The following is a 15,685-nucleotide window of genomic DNA, read 5'->3' on the forward strand; positions in this document are numbered from 1 at the left end:
ATACACTTACCTTTCCTCTTTTGTTCCTCTAGCCCTTTGAACGTCTTTGTAACAAACTCTCTGTATTATGTTCCTTCTGTTTGGAATACTTAATGTGCTTTCTATTTCATGGATTGGATACTGACTGATACACTTCCTCTAAGACAGGTGCTCTTGGGACCTCCAAACCAGCTGAAGACATAGTATTTTTCTTCAGAGGTCCTACAGATTGTCAAAACAAGTAGATAATTCAATACTAAATACAGTGGTACAGGAATTCAGGGAAAGTTGAGAAACATGGGAAATAAAAAGGTGAGTAGAAGTGGTAGGGCTTGGGACACCAGGGTGGCTCAGCGGTTGAGCATCTGCCTTTGGCTTAGGGCATGATCTCGGAGTCTTGGGATCAAGTCCTGCATCGGACTTCCTGCATGGAACCTGCTTCTCCCTCTGCCTGTGTCTCTCATGAATAAATAAAATCTTTTTTTTTTTTTTTTAAAGTGGTGGGGCTCAAGTAGAACAGAGCTGGGAAAAGCAGGGAGAAGAAACAGCAGGTTTCCCCCTAAGCATTATTTTTTTAAAGGTTAAAAAAAGGGGGAGGGCACCTGGGTAGCTCAGTTGGTCAAAAGTCTGCTTCTTGCTCAGGTTGTGTTCCTGGGTTCTAGGATGGAGCCCCGCATCTGGCTCTCTGCTGCAGGGAGCCTGTTTCTCCCTCTCCCTCTGCCTGCTGCTCCCCCTGCTTGTGCTGTGTCAAATTATTAAAATCTTAAAAAAAAAAAAAAAGGTTAAAATAATTGCGGCAAAATATACATTACATAAGTTTTTAAAAAAAGATTTGAGAACGAAGACAGTGTCCACTTGCACACGGGTGGTGTGGGAGTGGCAGGGGGAGAGAGAGTCTTAAGCAGGCTCTACTGAGCACGGAGCCGAATACAGAGCTTGATCTCACCACCCTGAGATCATGGCCTGAACCAAAATCAAGAGTCGGAAGGTTAACTGACTATACGACCCAGGTGCCCCTACATCCCATTAAATTTACCACCTTAGCTATTTTAAAGTGTATAGTTCATCGTGGTTTACATTAACTGTTCTCCCAGAACATTTTTCATCTTGCAAAACAAAACTCTGCACCCATCAAATAACAACTAAATCCTCCCAGCCCCCAAACCTCTGGTAACCATCATTCCAAATTTGACTGTTCTAGGTACCTCATCTAGGTACAGTATTTGTTCTTATACTTCACTTAGTATAAAGTCCTCAAGGGCATCCATGCTGTGGCATGTGTGAGAATTTTTATGAAGGCTGAGTGATACTGTATTGTATGATGTATAACCTTTTGCTTATCCACCCATTCACTGATAAGCCCTTGGGTTGCTTCCATCTTTTGACTCTTATGAATAATGCTGTCATGATACTGGTCTATAAGTATTTCTTCAGTCTCGGCTTTCAGTTAATTTGGTGGATACCAAGAAGAAGAAATGCTGGCTCATATCCTAATTCTATTTTAAAATATTTGAGGAACTGCCATACTGTTTTCCATAGTAGCTATACCATTTTTCATCACACCAACAAGTGCACAAGATTTGCACTTATTAGCAATTTCTCTACATCCTTACTAGCACTTGTATTGTTTTGATAGTAGCCGTCCTAATGGGTGTAAAGTGGTCTTCATCACTTTTAAGATTTTGTATCTAGCTACGTGGTTTTTTTTTTTTTTTTTTTTTTTTTTTTTTTTTTTTTTTTTTAGCTACGTGGTTTTGAAAAAGTCTGTAGAAATTGTCTGTTTCTGTGGTAATGTGTCTTTTATTCCTATTACTTAAAAAAAATGTCTATCACTGGTTTTCAGCAATTAGATTATGCTGTGCTTGGTTATCTCGTTTGAAGTTGATCAAGCTTCTTTACTGTCACAACAGTTTATGGTTTTCATCAAATTTGAAAAAAAATTGGCCACTATTTATTTTTCTCCCTTTATGACAAAAAGAAAATTTTGGATAGGTTTTATTGCTAGGTCAATTTCACTGACCTTTTCTCCTACAGTGTCTAATCAATTAATTTGTCCAATATTTTATTCCATATACTTCTATTCCATTTGACTTAAAACATATTTTTTTCTCATGTTTTCAATGCTTGTACAAAATCCACTGTTTTAACATCCTTGTCTGACGTCATCCCTGTCATCCCTGCCATTTCTGGGTCTTTTCCTATAGACTACTGTTTCTTCTAGTTAGGAGTCACATTTTTCTGCTTCTTGACAAGTCTAGTAATTAGGTTCAGGGCATTATGACTGTTACATTATTGAGAATATGGATTTTGTTTACTTAAGTGTCGGGCTTTGTTTTAGCAGGTATCTGTAGACCAGTTTCATGCCTTTGAATCTTGTATTTAAAGCATCTTTGCTAGGGTGGGTCTAAGCTAAAGTAGCCTTCACTCCAGGGATATTTTATGGCTACTACTAAGGCATGACCACTCTGGGGTCTCTAATACTCTGGGTGATTACTGAAGACTCTTCACTCTGGCTCCTTGTCCTATGTGAGCTCTAGGAATTGCGGTTTACAACTAATACCCACCCCTGCTCCTCGGCCCCCAGTCACTTCCTGATCTTTTAGAGTGTCAATCTACTTATATAGAGAGTACTCAGTGAAGACTCTAGTGGACCACTGTATTGATTCCTTTCTGGAATTCTGCTAACTTCAATTACCTGAGTGTCCCTAAACTCAGATCTCTACTATCCATCACCGCAGTTACACATTTGTTGTTGTGATTAGAACTTTTATGATTTTTCTTTTAGTAATTTTCAAATATGCAATACAGTATTTTTTTACAGTATTGTTGATTATGGTCACCATGCTGTACATTACATCCCTAGGATTTAGTTATAACCAAAATTTGTACCTTTTGACCATCTTTGTACATTTTGCGTACCCACCCCTACTTCCTGCCTTTGGCAACCATTGATCTATTATTTATGATTTTTTTTTTTTTAAGATTCCACATACAAGTGAAATCATCAGAATTTGTCTTTTTCCCCCCACTTAGTGTAACTCTCAAGATCCATCTGTCCATCTTGTTATGAATGGCAGGATTTCCTTTTTATGCCTGAAGATTCCATTGTGTATGTATGTATGTATACATATACATTGTGTATATATGTATATACACATATATCACATTTTCTTTATTCATCTGTTGACAGACACTTAGGCTAGCTCTATGTCTTGGTTATTGTAAATAATATGGCAATGAACATCGGGTAAATGCCCAAAAGTTGAACTGCTGGGTCATATAGGAATTCTATTTTAAATGTTTTGAGGAATTTCCATATGGTTTTCCATAATGGCTATACCAATCTGCATTATCACCAATAGTGCACAAGAGTTCTTCATATCCTAACGCTTTTTTTTTTTTTTTATAAAAGCCATTCTAATGGTATAATAATATCTCATTGTGGTTTTGATTTGCATTTCCCTGATATTAGTAATGAGGACCCTTTCACATACCTGTTAACCATTTGTATGTCTTCTTTCAGGTCTATTCTAAATCCTCATTTTTTAATTGGTCTACTTTCTATTGAGTTGTAGGAGTTCTTATGTATTTTGAGTATTAACACTTTATCAGATAAGATTTGCAAATATTTTTCTCCCATTTACTAAATTGCCTTGTCATTTAGTTGGATACCTGTTTTTGCCTTTAGTTTAATTTTTAAAGAATTTTATTTATTAGAGAAAGAGAATGAATGAGCAGGGGAGAAGCAGAGGGAGAAACCCCCATCTTAAACAGACTCTGCGTTAAGTGCAGACTGAACAGGAGCTTGATCTCAGGACCTTGAGATCATGACTAGAGCTGAAACCAAGAGATAGACTCTTAATCAACTGGGCCTTTGCTCTTTGAGTTAGATCCAAAACAATCACTGCCAAGACTTATGTCAAGGAGTTTACCACCTGTTTTCTTCTAGGAATTTCATGGTTTTAGGTCTTCTATTTAAGTCTTTAATTCATTTTGAGGTTTCTTGTTTTGTTTTTAAGTAATCCCTATACCCAATGTGGGGCTTGAACTCAGTCTTGAGATCAAGAGTTGTATGTTCTACTGACTGAGCCAGCCAGGTGCCCCTGAGCTTATTTTTGTGTATTGTAGAAGACAGTGGTTGAGTTTCTTGTTTTGCATGTGGCTGTTCAGTTTTCTCAACATGATGTATTAAAGAGACTACCATTTCCCCATGAGTGTATTCTTGGCTTTTTGGTCATAAATTAAACGTTATCTGCAGGGGGTTTATTTCTGGGCTCTCTGTTCCACTGATCCAGGTGTGTATTTTGATACCATATTGGTTTGACTACTATAGCTTTGTTAATATAGTTTGAAATTAGGGAACATGCTGTCTGTAGCTTCGTTCTTAAGATTGTTTTGGGTATCTGAGGTGTCTATGGTCCATCTTGGAAAACAGAATGAATAAAATCATAGGGAGAAAAATATACGACATGTATGTCCATCCCCTTAACTTAGGCAAAGGTTTGGTACTTGTCTATGTATTTCCAGAAGTGGAAAGAATCTCCAATCTGTTTGAAGCCAGTTTCTCCTGGAATAGAACTTTGAGAGGTTCACAATCAGAAAATAAGAGTTGGGACATTCCAGATAGAATACTATTGACAGGGATCCCTGGGTGGCGCAGCGGTTTGGCGCCTGCCTTTGGCCCAGGGCGCGATCCTGGAGACCCGGGATCGAATCCCATGTCAGGCTCCCGGTGCATGGAGCCTGCTTCTCCCTCTGCCTATGTCTCTGCTTCTCTCTCTCTCTCTGTGCGACTATCATAAATAAAAAAATAAAAAAAAAAAAAAAAAAAAAGAATACTATTGACAGTCTTTCTGCATAGTGTTCTTGAGCTGATTGCATTAAATTCTTTGCTACATATTGCCACGTTCCTGTATCTGTTATAAAGTGAAATGCCTTGACCCAAACCCCATGAAAATTCTACCTATCTATACTTGGAAATTAAGATTCTATTATTACCACAGCATGTAAAAAAAAAAAAAAATTAGCTGGGTGAATTTTCACCAAATTAGAGGGCATTTTTAGAATGGATTGACAAAGGCTTTAAAATCTACTGGAGGGTCCTGGAAGGCTCCATAAAGAGAGGGCAGTTATTGTCTAGAATAGCTGGAAGTGAGTTATGAGATTGCTATGTAGGTCCCATATGCCATGATGGTAAGATAATGGGGACAGAGAAAATGATAGTTTAAAAAAGTCCTATATATAATACCTTAGGCCAAATGTTGCATATTATGGGCATTGATTTAAGGGAAAAATAACCCCTTTTATTTAAGAAATTTTCTAACACATATTCAAATAGATGAGTATAAGGAGTCTCATTTATTACTAAACTTTATCAATCCATGGTTAATTTTATTAATATCCACCCCCCATCACTTCACTAATTTGTTTTTGATGTAAGTGTCAGGCATCATATAATTTCATTCAAAAATATTCAGTAGCAAGCATAGATTTTGATTGGCAAGGTTCTCAATTGGACAACTCCATGTAGTATGCTTCTACATGAATAGAACCAAGGACTTATTAGTGATGCTATGAAGGACAGCTTGAAGTTTTATGTACTCTAAATTACAGCTTTTGGGGTTTTACACTTAACTCTCCTGACTGGCTTTTTCAGCTTGGAAAAGCTGAAATTAAGTTAAGTGGGATCTTAACATTCTTGTGCACTGAATGAGGTTGGATTTATTGGTTGATCTTCAAAGTTTCATCAGCTTTGAAGCTTTTCTGTGAACCTCATCACATGACTAAGAACAAGCATCATGGCCAGCCGGTCTGGACAGATGTCCATATATTTGTTGACGGCCTGAATTCCCAGTTCTGTTGACTTTAGTGAAATTTCCCTGATTTGGGGGTCTTGCCATCCCACAATTATTCCTCTAGGCCTTAACTCCTGCATGGATATTCTATCATTCCTGCATATTTTAGCTTTGTTTCATGTATCTCCTCTCCCCAAAGACCATTAAAGGCTAAGAATTTCCCTGCCCAGCTTTAAGACCTCTGGTAATCTGCTCTCATTCTTTCATGTCCAGTTTCCCTTACCATGTGCTCAATTTTATTGAGTCCAAATTTCATTACTAGGCTACAAATAATGGTTTCTCCAGTTGATATATGTGTGTGTGTATAAATATAAAATATAAAACTTTGAAAATTTTACCCTTAAGAATTTAATTACAACTGACTCAAAACTGAAGGCAATCTACCTTCACATTGTAATTATGCCTACCAAGATAAATTATTCATTTTTTTTCAAAATTAGCTGAAGATCAATCAAAATAAAGTTGGACAATGACCAATCCACCAAACTCAAAGAGAGAACTGTTTGCCTACTACTTGAGTGTTAAAATAGCATTAGTAATGCATCAAGAGTCGATTGATTCTACATTATTACAAAAGTCCAGCTTTTACTCTTAGTCCTAACAGTAGAAAAACTAATGGGATTTGTTCTTCTTCCACATTAACAGGCAAGTAAACTATCATTGGAGCCTGTGGCCAGTTGGGAAAGCACAAAGTGGCGTGAGTTCTTGCTGTGACCCTTTTGTAATTCCAGTAAAGTATGAGTACTATTATGGGACTATTAGAACACCTACTGCAATAAAGTGTCAGCTGTGTGATGTTTAGGCAAGTAAGTAGAACTGACAGGAGGAAATGTTAGCTAGGATTACTGCAGTCTTGCCCAAGCAAAAGCAGAAGTGTATACGGTAACTAACCTAGTAAGTACGAGAATGGACTTCAACCGATGGAATGAAGTTCCAATGAAGTTACCTGGATTGAGTACCTGAGTGAGTAATGAAATGGACCATGTTCTTCTAGTCTCTTGAGCTGTCTTTCATGTACTTAAAGGACTCCTTTGTAAGAGTAGATCAATATTAGTTACATGCAGAGACAAAACTGGGGTTAAGTTTTGAAGGCTGGGTAGGATTTTGATTTTTAAAAGAAAAGTCCTGGGATGCCTGGGTAGCTCAGCGGTTGAGCATCTGCCTCGGGCTCAGGGCGTGATCCTGGAGTCCTGGGATCTGAGTCCCACATTGGGCTTCCTGCAGGGAGCCTGCTTCTCTCTCTGCCTGTGTCTCTGCCTCTCTCTGTCTCTCATGAAAAAATAAATCTTAAAATAATAATAATAAAATAAAAGGAAAGCCCTGAGAAAGGGAAGAAAAAATAACCTAACTTGACTGGAGCAGATTATGTAATGGCTGGTAGGGAATGTTAGGAAGAGAACCCTGGAACAGATTACTAGAATAGACTGCAAAGATAAAAGTTCAGTGTTAATGTGAAAGTCAAGAATTACACTAATATGCAGAGGTTAAGACTATAGAAGCACTCAGAGAATGGCATAGGTCATTATTATCCAGTTAGTAGGTCAGGCCAGTCAATTATAACAAATTCCTCACCCAGTGAGGAGAAATGCTTCTGCATTTCTTGGAAACACAATCTACTGATATCATTTACAAGATCTTAAATTCCCAAACAAGTATATAACTTCAGCTCTATTCTTAAGATCTCAGTGACTATTACTAGCAGAAGAAAAAATTTAAATTATGACTTACTCTTTAAGAACCAGAAATTTCTACAACTCCTGTTTACTATCAATGCACTTCTCTCCTAACCATTATGTTGAACCTCCAAAAAAAAAAAAAAAAAAATTGGTTTGGATTAATTGCAATTAAGAAAAATCCTAATTCTGTAACCTTTGGTAATAAAGGTTGACTTTGTTTCTTAATCTGTAAAAAGGGAACAAAGTTCTTCTGAGGTTGTTATGAAGATCATCCAGGAGAATCTATGCAACACATATAGCACTTGGTCTCACTCATAAAGTCAGTTATTGCTTGCTATTATGTTACAAAGTCTGTACTAAGTAGATCACACTTGAGCACTGGTTGCCTAAAAATGACACTTGTTATATAAGGTGCTTCTACAAATGAAAAAAGGGGGACTATGTGTAATACAAAGACCTACTTAACATTTTAATAGGTTTATAAGAAAGCTATTTTGCTTAAGCTCACTGTGAACTCTACTCTCTGAGAGAGAGAGAGAGAGAGAGAGAGAGAAAGAGGCAATTTTTCCTCCCAGTGCAGTAAGGTGGAACTGCCATTGACCACAGGATGGGATTGTTGACAGCCTACCCTCTCTAAATGATAAACAGTGTCAGATCCTTGTTAATAATAGTTGGTCTTGAGCCATCTAGAGTCAGCTGCTGAATTTCAGTTACTTAACTCTCTCTGGTGCTTGCTATTCTCCCTCTGATATTTTAAAAAGGCCATATTCTTCATTATGTATACCTAGATTGACAAAACAAGGAAAATTTTTCTCCTTCAAGTACACAAAGATATGGCATATATTCGGTAGGACTTTTTAATGGAAGCCTATAAAAGGTGTAGATAATTTTAAAATGTATGAAATATGGCCAGCTTAAATAATTTACATGTCATATAGAGACTAGTTTATGTTGCTAGGTTTTTTAGTTTTGTTTTGGTTATGGGAGCTGTGTAAAGATTGTCTAACTTTTCCTAATTGAGTTGTACTTAGGGTTTTCACAACGATTGGTTTTGTACTTTTAAAAGAGATATATATTCCAATCCAGAATATGGTTTTGCCCTACCGATGAAACTACCCTCTACTGACATGAATGCATTTCCTAATTTCCTTTGTATGGCAGATGGTGCTCTTCTAAAATGCCTAGCTAATCTCTTCACATTGCTAATTTAATAGCTCTACTACTCATTAATCACATGGAGTTTTAAAATGAGTTTATTCAAGAATGTTCTTAGGAAGGCAACAATGTTTGTCATTAAAAAAAACTGTTTCTTCATGCTGAAAAGGTAATGTAAGAGGTTACAGTTATAAGCTTCTTTCTATTGGAATTCTGGTAGTATATATAGCACAGTGTAGTCATTTCTGCGATGCTAGAATAAATAAAAAAAAGTCTCTTCTATGCTTCTCTTCAAAAACTTGATGAATTATAACAGAAGATGGCATAAAAAAGCGATTTTTTTCTATTCATTCTGTAGTATTGGAGCCAGTATCTAGGAAACAGAGGAGAGAAAGAGTAAATTAAAATTTAAATATTTTGATGATATCTTTAACGACTAAAACAGGAACTAATGGTGGTGCTGATGTAAGAGTGGGGAAGAAGAGAAGGTAAGGCTGAGGGAAGCTGATCAAGGAACTGCCCCAAGAACTTAACTTTCCTTTATATAAGAGATAATTCTTAGCTCTTCATATTTATGCTGGAGAAAAACCAAATTATATTACTTGGTTCATTATGTAAGTTAACCTGGTTTGGTTCATACAGCTGAACATGACCATTTTTTCCCTCAGGTCCTCTACTGTCCCAAAATTTTAAACCACAAAGGACCATAACATACGTATCAGAAGAAAATTGTACTTTAATTACTGGTGAGAAACAGACCTAAATTCTAGCCACTATCACTCTTCCTATTTCAGAAAGCTGACTTATAGGAAAAATGGGCTTCAGAGCAGCACTCCATTTATCTGGTCACTAAGGAATTTCAGTAGTTTCTCAATTACTGAAACTTCTCCTTTTAAATGCCAAACTTTTTGTATTTTAATTTTGGAGAGAAAACATGCTAAGGTTGTATTCTTTTCTGCTGACCAAATACATGGAACATAATCGAAGCTTTCTTTGAAATCTCAACAGTTTTTTCTTCGATGATCAGTTACCACAGTGTGCTGGAAGTGGGGCAAACTTCTTAGAAGCTAATAGGTTAAGGCTAATTTACTACTTTGCATCTACTGATTTTTGGAAAAAAAAAAGCTAATCTTACATCTTTAGGCAAGAGTATGACACTCGAAGAACTACCAGACAGGAGCTCCTGTAAGTAAAATATATTTACATGGACTCTTTGATATTAATAATTTGCTCAGGGGCCTCCTTTACTGACTTTTTGACAGTTAAAAAGTTATGACTTTACATAACTATGGCTCAAATGACTGAAATGGACATACTAGTCTTCATCTGTGCTGTCCAACATGGTAGCCACTGGCTAGCTAGTTGTGGTTATTTAAATTAGTTAGCTGATAAAATTAAATAAAAAACAAAACACTAAATTTCTTAGTTGCTCTAACACATTTTGAATGCTTAATAGTTATATGTGGCTATTGGAGAGTACAGATGGAGAATGTTTCCATAGGTACAAAAGTTTTTACTCAATAGTACTGATCTACATCAATTATTTATAGCTTCTGTAGCTCTATCAAAATGAGTTTTACTAGACTGTGGAATTTGGATATTAATCTCAGGGTTAAGAAAAATATGAAAAAAGGATACATTATCTGACATACAGAAATGTTATCGTGTGATCTGGGAAATTACATATATCTTTTCTGTCATTATAGCAAGAAGACAAAGTATTTGATAACTATATTAAAAAGTCATCTTTGCTAGTACAAGTCAGTGTAGTATTGCTAGTTTAGAGACTTTCTGATATCTGGAAAAAAGAGCCAAAGGTATAACTTTATGTAGCCCTGAAAAATGATGTATTTAACAGATATATAATTATATAATAAAATATTTAAGTGATGTTATCCCCAGACGGTGGTACAAAGTGTGCTTTTCTGTCTTCTCTACATTTTTTCAGTGATTAGCTTATTTCTTTTGAAACGCAAAATCTATAAAACAAAATAACCTGAGAAATTTAAGGTATTTCTACATTTTCTTTTCCTTTTCTTTTATAGTAATAGTCTTCTCTATTTAATTTCAGGAACAGCTGTTTTAGACATAATTAGCAGAAAGGAGATAACCATGGAAGAAAAAGACAGGACTTAAACAAGGTCCTAGGTCTGACATGGAAAATATATCTGCACAGATTAGGGAATGGATTTTTACCAATAGACCTGATAAGGTTCTTATGGTTATTTAAAAACCTTTCAAATGATTACTTTTAAAATATAAAATGTATAGGCATCCAGCAACACCAAAACTAGGATAAACTGTCAAAATTAAACTTAAATACTTCAAATTTGTACCTGAAATGGGGGGGGGGGGGGATTCCCTTAATTTGCTTATTTTTAACCCACATAAATTCAACCTGTGGATGTAGTCTACATGTCATATGAATTGTTCACACCTAAAGTCCTTGAGAGGACTGAGATCTGGAATTCAGAATCCAGCTGAGATAGAAGCCAGATCTCCAGCCATTTCCTCCCTTAATTTCTGAGGGAGACTTTCTGGAGACTCACAAAAACAAGATTTTAAGTAGCTTTGCTTTCACAGTAATTAGGTAAACACTTACTTTTACCATCACAGGCTACAATTTTCACTTTATCCACTTTAATAAGTTCTGTCACCTCTCTGAATTCAACATCATTCAATACAAAAGTCCACACGTTATCGCAGAATCTGTATGTATTTAGAGAGCCCTTTAAAACAAAACATTTAGATATACCATGAAGTCATTTTTTTCCTCAAAGCACTTTGAGAACTCAGCTACCAACCACCTAATTCTTAAAACAGTAGGACTATTTAATGCTTACCTTAAGATTTTCCTTAATTTTCATCCTATCACTTAAAAAAAAAAAAAAACAAAACCCTAAATTCTCTAAGAACTAATAGTCTGTAGTTAGTTAGCAAAGTACTGACCTGAAAAAAGGTGAAAGGAAATTTGTACTTCTACTGCTCTCTTGTGGCACCATGACGGAAATTCACTTGAATTGTTCTGTAGACACTAAACCTCTTGCAGTAGAAAACCCACATACAGCTATTGATTCTGCCCAACTTTAATAGCCTACTGTTGACCAGAAACTTTACCAATACATAGTCAATTAACACATTCTGTAACATTCAAATATATGTTGAAATTCTGTTAGCTGTTATATAAATGTATATGCTTCACTTACTTTATTGTAAAATTGCTGTATTAAATGCTTTCTTAAATATTTAGATTAAAATAGACAACATAAATAAGAGCTCATTGGCTACGTGACTTTTGGTCAACAAAAGCTTAATAAAATGTGAACACAAGATTAGATAATATAATTTAGTGCGCTAGAATCCCTAATAAATATAAAACCTTTATTACTCTATTTTTAGTTATTTAAATATCTTTTTCACTGTCTTCACAAAAGTCATACTCGAATATCTCAAGAATAGGGACTTGATAAAAAATTTTATTTCAGGGGATCCCTGGGTGGCGCAGCGGTTTGGCGCCTGCCTTTGGCCTAGGGCGTGATCCTGGAGACCCGGGATCAAATCCCATGTCGGGCTCCCGGTTCATGGAGCCTGCTTCTCCCTCTGCCTGTGTCACTGCCTCTCTCTCTCTGTGTGTGTGACTATCATAAATAAATAAAAATTTAAAAAAAAAAAAAATTTTATTTCAAAGAACATAGAAGGAATTTTTGAATATTAAAAAATAATTATGATATTTGGCTTTGGTCAAGTAACTGATTTTAACAGTAACTGATCTGGCCAAACTATCTTCAATGGACTTCTAATAAATACGTGTGTGTGTGTGTGTGTGTTTTACACTAAACGTGTTAAGATACAAAATGGAGCTGAGTGAAGTAAGTCAATCGGAGAAGGACAAACATTTTATGTTCTCATTCATTTGGGGAATATAAATAATAGTGAAAGGGAATATAAGGGAAGGGAGAAGAAATGTGTGGGAAATATCAGAAAGGGAGACAGAACATAAAGACTCCTAACTCTGGGAAACGAACTAGGGGTGGTGGAAGGGGAGGAGGGTAGGGGTGAATGGGTGATGGGCACTGAGGGGGGCACTTGACGGGATGAGCACTGGGTGTTATTCTGTATGCTGGTAAACTGAACACCAATAAAAAATAAATTTATTAAAAAAAATAAAACTAGAAGACATCAAAAAAAAAAAAGAAACAAAATGGAACAGAGAAAAGGAAACTGTCAATTTTTAAGAGTGATTTTTCTTGACCATTAATCTTTTAATGCTTGATTACTATTTGAAGTTTAGTATTTTAACAGTAAGTGTTACTGTCATCTGCCAGGATACATTCTATCAAAAGCATACATTGCCTCTTTAAAGGCTAGTTCAATATAGATTTTCTCCCTAAAAATTAGTTCAAGGTTCTTGATAAACATGTATGTTTGAGTTTTTTTGCTAATTTTAAAATTCTCATACTCAAGGAAATTTCCCCCTCGTAACATTCTTTTAAATGATCTCAGTTATATGAAATTCATGAGGATTTAAAATAAAAATTTAGCATAAGATTGTTTCAATGGGCCCTCAGGCCAGTAAAAATTATTACAAACAATATAGATTTAAATGTGATTGAGCAAAATGCCTTTGAAAATTAGGAATGATCAATGTGTGATCTCAGAATTGATCAAGTTTGTTTTAACGGAGAGATAGGTAATGAAAGCCTGAGCTAGAACAGTAGGAAAAGAAAAAAACAGGAATGGTAAAGTCAGATCTGTTCAAAAACGAATTATTTCTAGCTTTTGGAAAATAGACAAACTTATGAAACACTATGCAAGCAACAGTAATGTAAATCATGTTGAATTTCAGCTAAATAGATCCAAACTGGAAACCTACAGTAATACAACATGAAGGCTATTAGGTATCAACATGGGTCAATTTCAAATTAAAGCATCGGGTTTTGAATGACAAACTTGGCAGATCTGTACAAAATAGCAAACTAATTTTGCCAGAATCATTACTGTTGAAAATATAAGCACCTACTGGTAAAATTTTATAAAGATACATTTTACTCTAGATAACATTTAGGTATATGAAACTGGTAAGAGACTTATAACTTCCACCCAGACTTTATCCCTTCACTAAACTTGTTCTTTGTCAACCCAATATCCACAACAATGCCTGGTATGTAATGGGCACTGAAATGTTTGTTAAATAAATTAAAAAACATTTTTTTTTTAATTTAAGAAAACCCCCAAACACTATGGTTCTCTTAAAAACAAATTAACCTCTATATTCTTTTCATATACTGTAATCTCTTAATTTTTACCTTATGGTATCCCTTATAACAATGCAAGCATAAATAGAACAGTGTACAATTATATTTGGTTATATTTATTTGACTCCATCAATATCAGTGTGGTAAATTTTTTTCTATTCATCATGATACTTTCAATAGGCCTTAGTTTGAATTTACCATCAAGTTAAAGACAATTTTGTTCAGTTTGGGATTACCAAAACATATCATTATCTACCACGAGCTCAGATCTTCATTAAGAGTAGGTGGGAGGCAACACGAATGTACTTGTCTGGAATGTGTGAAGATCAGAGTTTGAAAAACATAAGTGAGCCTCAGGGACTAGTCTGTCACTTACCTTCAATCCTGTAGGGAATGGTTTGGGCACTTGAAATAGTAACTCTTCAGGGGAGGCAACCAAACATATATATAGGCTGATTTGTGAAACAATGGAATAAAAATCTAAAAACAACTCTATCTCACATTAAGTGGATAAACTTGGTACACAGGTCATTTAAAAGCAAAGTATAATTATTATAAAACAAATTCCAAAATTTGATTAAACCATTGCTTTCTTTTATGATTCACAAATATGTAGAGGTCCTAAAAAGCACCGTTTTAACAACCACTGTGCAAGCTTCTAGATTTAGGAAAATATTCTTACCCTGAAATTGACTCTGTTCCTAACCCTCTGCGCCAATGCTGAATTTATAGCTTTATCAAACTGAAGTAGAACTTGAAGGGCAAGTTGGGGGGTAATCTGTTGAGACTGAAAAAATAAAGGTCATAAGTCCTCTTAAGGAAGGACATTAAAGACAAATTATATACAAATTATAATCTAAAATTTAACTGAGGTTAACCAGAGGCTCTTAAACTAGACTCCCTTATTCTTCTTTGCCATACTGACAATTAAAGCCTGACAGTATTTTCTTGTACTGTCTTGATATAAACATAATTTTGAAAAGAAAACACACACAGTGATGTTACATTGCAAGGACAGAACTCTATCATTCCTTTACAGTGTCTGGAAAGAGGCATTTGATAAACTGAAGGAATAAAGTTTCTTTTAAATAAAAAATGCAGGCCAGGTAATGTATTTTTTTAAAAAAAATCTAATCTCACCAGAGCTCACAAAACATATGAAACAAATGGAAATACTTAATATGTTCTTAGATGAGTTTCTTTTATTTATTTAATTTTTTTTAAATGAGTTTCTTTTAAAAGGTCAATTCTCCTAAAACTGAAATATAAATTCAAATTTAAATCTCAAAAGACTTTATCAAATTGCCCAAAATTATCTTAAAGCTACAGACCATGCCTTATAAATAAGAGAAAACCAATAATCTCAATTTTTATGTTTAACAAAAAATCTTTGAAAATGTAGGCATGTTAAAATTGTGTCATTGATCTTCATTGTATCATATGCCCCACAGTCAGGATGGTATAATGCAGAGGAATTTGCACTTATTCATCTAAATACTGACTTGCTAGGTCAAAGATTCTAAGGTACTTAACCTCATATCTCTATGCCCGAGAGAAGGGATATAACAAAATTTATTATAGACTCAAAAATTGGTTTTCAGTTTCTCACCTGTATGAGCTCATCAAGGCTCTCCTGGAGACTGTTTCCCAAAGTGGTATTTCTATATAACTGATATGCCATGGCTTAGGAGGAAGAAATTGTTTTTCTTATTCAGGCTTGCATTGATGTCCTAAAAATTTAATATGAAAGTATTAAAGTATTAAA

At 35.1% G+C, this 15,685-nt stretch overlaps 2 protein-coding genes across 3 annotated transcripts in view; both read right to left on the minus strand.

Annotated features, from left to right (window-relative positions):
* Window positions 1-8,747: 8,747 nt before the first annotated feature.
* Window positions 8,748-15,656, minus strand: GTF2A2 (general transcription factor IIA subunit 2). The gene is made up of 4 exons (XM_077881315.1): window positions 15,530-15,656; window positions 14,603-14,707; window positions 11,268-11,394; window positions 8,748-9,038 (listed from the first exon to the last, which is right to left on the minus strand). The coding sequence occupies exons 1-4, from the start codon at window positions 15,599-15,601 to the stop codon at window positions 9,013-9,015; spliced, it is 330 nt and encodes a 109-aa protein (XP_077737441.1). The 5' UTR covers window positions 15,602-15,656; the 3' UTR covers window positions 8,748-9,012.
* Window positions 15,530-15,685, minus strand: part of BNIP2 (BCL2 interacting protein 2) — a 37,223-nt gene continuing 37,067 nt past the window's right edge. For both annotated transcript variants that reach the window (XM_077881308.1, XM_077881305.1), the window contains one exon: window positions 15,530-15,650. In XM_077881308.1, coding sequence (XP_077737434.1) covers window positions 15,632-15,650 — 19 coding nt within the window. In that variant the 3' untranslated portion in view covers window positions 15,530-15,631. The remainder of the gene's footprint in view (window positions 15,651-15,685) is intronic.

The sequence above is a fragment of the Canis aureus genome, chromosome 32 (genome assembly GCF_053574225.1).
Source record: "Canis aureus isolate CA01 chromosome 32, VMU_Caureus_v.1.0, whole genome shotgun sequence".
Classification (NCBI taxonomy): domain Eukaryota; kingdom Metazoa; phylum Chordata; class Mammalia; order Carnivora; family Canidae; genus Canis; species Canis aureus.

Bases quoted from the DNA above. Each gene is read 5' to 3' on its own strand.
- GTF2A2 (XM_077881315.1), bottom strand. From the start codon at position 15,601: ATGGCATATCAGTTATATAGAAATACCACTTTGGGAAACAGTCTCCAG. The intron at 14,708-15,529 runs GTGAGAAACTGA...TTATTTTTTCAG, and splicing joins GCCTTGATGAGCTCATACAG to TCTCAACAGATTACCCCCCA. The intron at 11,395-14,602 runs GTAAGAATATTT...TTTGTTTTAAAG, and splicing joins GGAACAGAGTCAATTTCAGG to GGCTCTCTAAATACATACAG.